We start from the raw sequence: 8,939 nt of genomic DNA, 5'->3' as shown, positions 1-8,939 counted from the left end.
ACTAGAGGAGATCTACTAACATTCATTCACGCCAAGATTTATCAGGTTTTAGCTAGTAAATTTAAGCAAGTAACAGTTCACATTAAAAAGCGAACAGAACCACAAGAAAGCGACCAAAAAAAAAAAAAAACAAACAATGCAAGGTGAGTTTCGGACGACGATTTGTATTGTCTATTGAGGATATAAAAGTTATTAGGCTTTTTGTTGTCCTTTTTGTATGCTTTGAGAATGCGAGTACTTAACTTAGTAATCAAATTATTTGAGCATAACAGGTTTTGTTTTGACATTCTTCGTTTTATCTATATTCTTGATTTTGTTGAATAAAATACGATACAACAAAAACTGGAATTCGTCTTTAATAAGACTTCTTCAGGGCAGATTGATTGTGTTGAAATATTTCATTAAGGCTAACCAATATCGTGTTGCATTTGTCAAATACTGCTAAAGAAGACCGTTCTTGTCTTTATATCCTGTGCTCTTAGTCCTAAGAAGATACATATCCTTAGAAGATACAGCAGCTTTTTCAACTTACAAGAGAAATTTTCCTTACCGAGGATAAAAAAAAAACAATTTTCGATATGTATTGTTGTTATTGTCTGCATCTTGCATCTCATGTGTTTATTTTTTTTTTCAAATAGTTGTGGAAAATTAGTTAGATTATAAATGGCTTGATAAAAAGATTGTTTTGAAAGAAATAATAAATAATCGTTTTCACTCTTTTATGAACCAGGAACTACCTGAGGGCCAAGATGAATGCTAAAGACTGGAAGACATGAGAATTGAAAATCATGTCTTGAAGAGAACAGTAGGATGTTCTTCTTCACTAGTCATTTGATACCCCCACACCCATGGTCCCAGGGAAGGGTGGGGGATTAAACTTTAATAAAAGCCTGTTTCCAAGTTAAGAGTCAAAAACAGTCAATACCACCACCCCTCTTGAAATATTCTGGTTAAAAAGTGGTCTAAAACCCCACATTAACCCCTGACTTCTGCAGGACCATAAGGGAGGGGGTGCAAATGACTAGTTCATTACTATGTGATTCAGCAGTACACACTCATAGGTTTTTTTTAGAACAAGATACTTATATAATATAAAACTAAAAACAAACTTTTGCTTTTTAAATAATAAATCTGTAAAGAAAATAGTTTTCTAACAACCTAAAGATAATGGGAAAGGGGAAATTTTAGAAAAAAAGTACTGAATATAATTATCACATTATTGTTATTATATTTTCTTCCTTTTTCTTCTCCCTGTTGACTATTTTTATGCAATTGATGCTCTTTACTATTTCCCCTCTACACCAAAAATAAATTAATGAACAGATTTGATTTTTCATTTAATTTCATTTATAACTTTCACTTATATTTTCTTTTTAGGATTTTCTTTTCAAGTCTCTTGCCCATTACGTTTATTTTAGATGTTTAGATTTATTTCATTGGAATAGTTAGATCCAGGGTTTCTCAAAACACCAAAATATAATGCATTACTGGATGTATATTTGTAGATATTAGTTCCCATGGGGATGGAAAATCACCACTTAAAATGGTACATTAAATCTTCAGCATTGCATCTTATCTAAAATTGTGTCTGACACTATATTCCATCTTTGAAATCCTGTTTCATCCATTGTTCTTCGCAAGAACAAAGCTTGTCAGAATGTAGCTTTACAAATGTACATTAATGGAACTTTTATTAACCCATTGACTCCTGGCTTTTTTTTAGCTTAATTTACAAAATTTACGGACTGAAAACAGATACCTCCCCTCCTATTCTGAGCTTTATACAGCCCGTAAAAGTCAAACACAGCTGCACCTAGTCAGCGGTATCCAAGCTTTCCAACAGTGCTTTGCAGTCCCCACTTTTAATCCCTCGTCGTTGTGCTGAAGCCAGCACAAGTTGATGGTTGCTTATTTTCATCAAAAATACAGCTATGAGCATATTAGGAGAGTGTCTCAGGACATAATGAAGTCTTTTGGGGCATAATTGAGTGCTTTGCTTATGGATATTTGCAAGCAAAAGGTGGATTCATGATGATTTTTTCTTGTTTGGCTTTGCCTGGATGAGAAAATAATTTTCTAATGAATCACCACAGCTCTCCTAAATGCTGTCTTTTCTGAAACCAAATTGATTCCAAAATTTGTTACACTGCTATTCTGGGTCTGTATGACCTGGAATTGATTTCTTTGGTTTCGGGGTGAAAAGACTTATAAAAAACCATCTGACTTTGGAGAAGGGTGTTGACTGCCCCTCCCCTCGTGAATTTTCCCCTGGATCTCCCAGAATGCTTTGCAATACGTAAAGACATCTTCGTGGTTGTACAATCCTTCAAGGAGTGGACATTGTGTTTTGAGGCCATGGAAATGTACCTGGAGGATCAGAATAAAGGTATCTATTTGTGTCTTGAGCTGTGTTTGCTGATCTCTCTCCCTTGTGTGGTATTTTGAGCGTTTTATTGAGAGGGGTGATTCTGCTTTTCTCTGCTTGTTCAAATTGAGATTTGTCAAAGAACCTGTGCTATTATTTGGCTTAAGAGTAGATGCCAACACCTTGATTGGATGCATATATGCAAGACCATTTATCCCTTAGACTGATGCCTGAGTATCTTCATCTTGTTGTGTTTATTTTGCATTTATGAATTTTTGGGGGTCTGGGTACTTCTCAAAGCCGGTACAGGCCGGTTGAGGGGTCAATGTGTTAAGGGGAAGGGTTTTTAGGGCAAGATACTTTAAATTTATAACACTAGCAACAACCTTGTTCTTTTTCAATAATATAATTCTGTTCACATAGCTTGGATAGCAAAGACATGGCCTCTTCAGAGGCCTGTGGTGGTGAAAGGGTTAAGATAATGGGAAAGGGGAAATGTCAAGAAATGCTCAATCAAATTATTTTCATTACTGTTATATTTTTTTCACCAAACCTTTCAAGTTGAGTCAATTCACTTTTTATCTCCTCTCCCGTCGATTATTTTTTAGTCAATTGATATTTTTTGATTCCTCTCTACCCCAAACATAGATCAATAAGGGTTTGGTTTGAAATTAGAAGTTAGCATTTTCAATCTGTTTTTTCTTCATTGCATTCATTTGGGAGTAGGCCACCAACAACAAGGCCACTATATGGTAAAGTGGGGTGCACCAATATGTAATGCATGAAAGGAGATATATTTTTGGATTTTAATTTCCAGACATTTTTCTGAATATTCGGTCCAATGAAGGAGAGAATTGCCACTAAATCAATACATAAAAATCACAGTATGGCATCTAAACAGTCTAAATATATTATTTCGAATCTTTGGAATGCTGTTACATCCATGACATTTTCTGCACAAGGGCAAAGCTTGTGGGAGTATTGTTTTGATTAAAAAAAAAGATATTCATAATGGGACTTCTATGATGGGACATAAGAATTTACCATTAGACTCTTGACAACTTTGACAGCCATATCCACACCAGGAATTGTGTTTGTTAACTTTGATGTACTGCATAATTTAAATTATTGAATAAGGCCTGGATCAATTTGTTTGGTGCAATAAATAAATCTCAGTAGAGAGCAGGATCCTAGATCCCCCAATAATACCTTTGATCAGTCAACACAAAAGGTGTTTATGCTGGCTCCGCTTTTAGGCAGTGCCTAAATCTATATATTTTATTTTAAGCATAAACAAATCTATCATTTGGAGCAATGTCAAGATTGTAATGATCCGAGCTTTATAGAAGATGAAGGATAGTGTAGGTTGGATAGCGGAATAGTGTACTCCAAGCGTAGTGATTGAATACTGTTTATTGATAGTCGAGCTAAGGCTTATACGTGATTACAAATGGGTGCGGTTTTCTAGTATTGATTACAATGTCAATCAAATAATACAATAGGCTAATATCATTACAAAGATGGTCAACTATCTCGTAAACATTAGGCCAAGTAAGAATAAAAACAAGTTTATCGTCCTAGGGAGCATGCGGCCCTTTTAGTTATTATTTTTTATTAATTTTTTCTCCCTGGTTTATCAAAGATTTGTACGATTTACCAAGGAAATTTTCGCGATGTTGCGAACGGGTGAAAAAAAATCGTCAGAAAAGCCTTGAAACGGGAACGTCTGCCTGTATTTCAGTGCCCGGGCACCGCTAACGCACGAAATTTGAGCTTCTGAGGAACAAACAATCAAAAAAGCAGCAGAAATAACTAAATAAAAAATACAAATAAAGTTGATGCGGCCTTGAAAAAGGATGCGGGCGGGGACGATAAACATATCTTTTTTTACTTGGCCTTAACATAGAAATGTTATTTGACACTCTCCCCTTTTCTCCTCAGACGTTAAGATGAGAAATCTTTCATTTGGAAGTGCGTCTGCAGTGTTCTTGGCTTGCGGCATTCTCCTACTCAGCCATGCTCAATCCGATCAGTGCACTGGAAACAATCTAAGCCTCTCCATGAAAAGCCGGCTGGAGTGCGGGATATTCCAGACAGTGCTGACCAACCGAACCGGATGCATACGGACATGTCTGACAACCCTGAAATGTTTTTCGTTGAATTTCTACCGAAGTTTGACAAACGGCTCAGAGATCTGCTAACTAGTGGATGATGTGCAGAAAAAATAAAATACATGGATGTATGAAAAAGCACCACGGAGACCACACGGAAATCGAGGTAATGCCCCGTTTTCATATTTAAACAGCGCCACGGAGACCACACGGAAATCGAGGTAATGTCCCGTTTTCATATTTAAACAGTGCCACGGAGACCACACGGAAATCGAGGTAATGCCCCGTTTTCATATTTAAACAGTGCCACGGAGACCACACGGAGATCGAGGCAATGCCCCGTTTTCATATTTAAACAGTGCCACGGAGACCACACGGAAATCGAGGCAATGCCCCGTTTTCATATTTTAACAGTGCCACGGAGACCACACGGAGATCGACGTAATGCTCCGTTTTCATATTTAAACAGTGCCACGGGGACCACACGGAAATCGAGGTAATGCCCCGTTTTCATATTTAAACAGTGCCACGGAGATCACAAGGAAATCGAGGCAATGCCCCGTTTTCATATTTAAACAGTGCCACGGAGACCACACGGAAATGGACGTAATGCCCCGTTTTCATAATTAAACAGTGCCACGGAGACAACACGGAAATGGATGTAATGCCCCGTTTTCACATTTAAACAGTACCACGGGGGCCATTTTTGTAATGCATTTGCATTTTTAAATAGCTATTTTTAGAAGTCGTCGTCGATCAATGCCTCATGTAAAAAAATCTTAAAATTTTTTTTCCCTGTTTACGGCAATTAACATAAAAAGTGTTTTAAAAATAAAACAAAACGCATACCTCCGAACCTTAGAAGTCGTCGTTAAATCATGTAGGGAAGACGGCTCACTCTTGGAGGGGGGGGGGGGGGGGGTCTTCAAGTACCCGAGGTCACCAGCCACGACCGTGTCCTACGCTCCGGGCTTCACGACATTCTACTACTTGTGACAATTTATGTATGTGAAAAATTATAAAAATCGGAACCTGTTCAAGACAAAGGTACTTGAGATATATACCCCGTTTAATATGTATTCTTTCTAGGGCAGAGAAGGTAAACCTCACACTAGGGGATTACATGGGAGTACAAATCTCGCCGGAAACGGTTATTTCACATTTTTCCAACACTCTCCACGTTGCCTTTGACGGATAATTGCTTCTCACATTTGGTGGTTAATATTAATCCGCAATTTGTATTCAGGATTACAAGCCGTGTCACCCACTAAAAAAGTGCAAGTTGTTTACACGCAAAGGTCAGTTGGTTCACAGGCAGGCGGATGGACTGGTAGGCTGTTAACATATACCCATTTTTGTCATTCATCCTGACAGCTCTCGACGATAATTGGTACCAGCTCGGGTCCAAGAAGTTCAAGGCATTTTCCAAGCAAAAGACCTGGGAGAAAGCTCGGGCAGCCTGTGGCGGTATAGGCGCCAGCCTCGCTTCGGTGACTAATGAGATTGAAAGTCAGCTGATTGGTCAAGTGATGTTGTCTCTTATCAAAATTGGTAAGTGATGACAATAATACATCTCATTGTCTTCAAGAACTATGTCACTCACAGTTTATTGATCTTCCAAAGATGTGAAGGAGACGTTTTCCCCAATGGCTTACTGGAAGCTAGATGGAACAGACCCCCCATCGTCTGGCTTGAGGTAAGAGGCGTGGGTAGGAAGGGGGGGGTAGGGGCATAGGCACAACATGTCTAGGGTTGGGCTTCTTGGTAGCGCTACCAAGATCCTTTGCGGCCCGAAAAGTGCTGGACCCTGGAGGATGTACAGAGGCTATACTTAAATAAATTCCCAACTTTTAGACATTATTAAAAATTTAATAAAAATTTTATAGCAAAACATGTGACAACATGTTTTTTTTTTTTGCGCTTCTTGCGCAAATATTCTACGAACTCTCGTCAATAATGTCCAACTGCTAAACCGCTTTCTAGCTAACGTCATTCAAACTAACGTAATCACATTTGTTGCTTTTTGATTGCTTAGCACTTTGCAAAAGCATGGCGTGTTTTAAGCCATTTCATTGCTTGCCAATGAAAAGGCTTCAAAGATTTGGAATGACAGAATCCAGAAGACAATTTTGAATTAATCAATTAATCAATTAAAATGTGGTGGAAATGGTAGGCAAGAATTCGCAGAATAATAAAAACCGCAGTAAAAGCGCTTTCCACTAAATATGTCTCAATATATTTTGTACGACTTGACAAAAAATTTTTTAGGTATGGCTACTGTTAAAGATACGCGATGTTATTTAGCGCAATTTTACTTAAAAGTGATGCCAACACATTTGATTGAGAGCAGAGTGTGACACTGAATTGCAGAAAAAAAAATGTTTGAAGTGTTATTTTTTCGTAGTCTTGTTGGCAATGTGGAGGAAATGGTTTAAAGGTTATAAAAGGTTAAACGTGTTGATAAAGGTGTTGTATTTTCGTAGACTTGCTGGCAATGTGGAGTACGTCCAAGACGAGGACATCAAAACCACCGTTCTTTACTTCCCCGGCACTCCAGGCGACTACGCCACCACACCTCGCTACGACTTCAGCTCCATCAGCGTGACCATCGCCATGTGGGTCAAAGCGTTCGAGATGAACAACACGTACCTCTACTCGTACTGGGACAGGGGAAAATACGTTTTCCGCCTCGAAATGTCAAGACATAAAAACTTGGTATTCACTTTGTTCGGAAGCGCTACTTCTATCAGCGGAGGGTATGTCGAGACAGTGGAATAGATGTATTGATATCGTGGTGGGTAGTGGAATAGGTGTATTGATATCGTGGTGGGTAGTGGAATAGGTGTATTGATATCGTGGTGGGTTGTGGGATGGGTGCATTGATATAATGCGCAATCATCATTATCAACATCACACTTTAGCATAGTCTTTATATGCCTTTATCAATATCATTATTACTGTCATCATCATCATCGTCGTCATCATCATCACCATCATCATCATCATCATATTCATCATCATCATTATCATACTAATCACCATCATCATCATCACCAGATCCCTTATTCTAAACAAGTGGCACTTCATAGCCGGAGTCTGGAACAAGGATACGTTAGACGCCAGTATTTTCATAGATGGCGTCACAGTCAAGCAGCAGAACATGGCGGGTGAAAGCGTGCAATCCAGTGCTGGTGTTACGGAATACTTCATCGGATGGAGAAAAGACGCTGGGTACCCAATACATGCACGCATAGCCCATTTGATGCTGTTCGACAAAGCGATTTCAACAGAGAGATTGAATCTGGTTCAAGGTACGATAAAAATCATAACACCACTTCTATTTAATACATTTCTGCATTGTCGGCCGATAGGGGGAGAGGATCCACCTCTCCTAAAGGGGTAAATAGAAGGTTTGCGTTCGCCTTGGTTTCAGATATTGGGAAAATTATAGGATGGTAAAACTGCAACCTTATTTTAGGTTGTATGTGTGTAAAATTATCATAACATGATCTTATTCTCGTTCCTAATAGAAGCTACTGACGGCAAAGAAGTTTGGCTTGGTCTTAATGACAAGACAACCGAAGGAAACTTCTTCTGGCAAGATTCTGAGCCTGCAAGCTACCAAAACTTCGCCCCAGGCTGTGTAGTTGCGAGGGACTCGGACGAGGGAAAGTGGGCAGACACCTTGTGTGACGTCAAGCGTCCATACATCTGCATGAAACCAGCGTGAGATTGCAAGCAAAAACCAGCGAATTTCAACATGAACCTAAAAAATAATTTGGGGAATTGTACAGCAGGATTAAAAACGTTGTGATATTATGGCAACATTGCCAAATTATGAGGCTTATTTTGTTTTCAAGACTCTACAGTCCAACCTTTTCACAGCTGTTTAGGTTTATTCTGAATATTGGAATATCTTTATATTATTTTAGGCTTTACCCTTATATTATTGTAGGCTTTATCCTTTTATTATTGTAGACTTTATCCTTATATCATTGTAGGTTTTCTCCCTATTTTATTTCAGGCTGTAGCAATTTAATGGAGCTGTTTTTATACTAGTATCCGTTATATTTTAGTGAAACTACCGGAGTTTGTGCTGCCCGAATTGAAATCTAATTTCCTGGTAGTCATGCGTCACAAAATTTGGATCAGGAGACAACATCTCTGGATTTGATTTTTTTTGACGGGACTGGCTCTTATGTATATATGAAAATATATAGCGAATAGAGGGGCGGGGAGGGGGTGGGGTGGGAAAGGGAATAAAGAGACATTATGACACCTTATATAATCTCCTACTCTAGCTCACCCAACTGTACTCTAGCTCACCCTACTATAGCTCACCCTACTGTACTCTAGCTCACCCTACTCTAGCTCACCCTGCTCTACTCTAGCCCACCCTACTCTAGCTCACCCTACTCTAGCCCACCCTACTCTAGCCCATCCTACTCTAGCCCACCCTACTC

At 38.9% G+C, this 8,939-nt stretch overlaps 1 protein-coding gene across 2 annotated transcripts; it reads left to right on the top strand.

Moving 5' to 3' along the window:
* Positions 1 to 771: 771 nt before the first annotated feature.
* Positions 772 to 8,635, top strand: LOC5512838. Of its 2 annotated transcripts, XM_048721916.1 has the most exons (8): positions 772 to 805; positions 4,307 to 4,642; positions 5,723 to 5,774; positions 5,851 to 6,027; positions 6,100 to 6,172; positions 6,960 to 7,232; positions 7,534 to 7,787; positions 8,007 to 8,635. In XM_048721916.1, exons 2-8 carry the CDS (start codon positions 4,574 to 4,576, stop codon positions 8,204 to 8,206), a joined length of 1,098 nt encoding a protein of 365 aa, XP_048577873.1. In that variant the 5' UTR covers positions 772 to 805; positions 4,307 to 4,573; the 3' UTR covers positions 8,207 to 8,635. The 2 variants fall into 2 exon arrangements, with proteins under 2 accessions (XP_048577873.1, XP_048577871.1); XM_048721914.1 differs by lacking the exon at positions 772 to 805 and having other exon boundaries at positions 3,540 to 4,642.
* The last annotated feature ends 304 nt before the right edge of the window (positions 8,636 to 8,939 follow it).

This window comes from Nematostella vectensis, chromosome 14, assembly GCF_932526225.1.
Source record: "Nematostella vectensis chromosome 14, jaNemVect1.1, whole genome shotgun sequence".
Classification (NCBI taxonomy): domain Eukaryota; kingdom Metazoa; phylum Cnidaria; class Anthozoa; order Actiniaria; family Edwardsiidae; genus Nematostella; species Nematostella vectensis.
This window is presented reverse-complemented; position numbering and strand designations above follow the sequence as displayed.

Coding starts and splice junctions, on each gene's coding strand:
- LOC5512838 (XM_048721916.1), top strand. CDS start 4,574: ATGATGTGCAGAAAAAATAAAATACATGGATGTATGAAAAAGCACCAC. Junction 6,173..6,959: donor CCCCCATCGTCTGGCTTGAG/GTAAGAGGCGTG, acceptor GTATTTTCGTAG/ACTTGCTGGCAATGTGGAGT. Junction 7,233..7,533: donor GCTACTTCTATCAGCGGAGG/GTATGTCGAGAC, acceptor CATCATCACCAG/ATCCCTTATTCTAAACAAGT.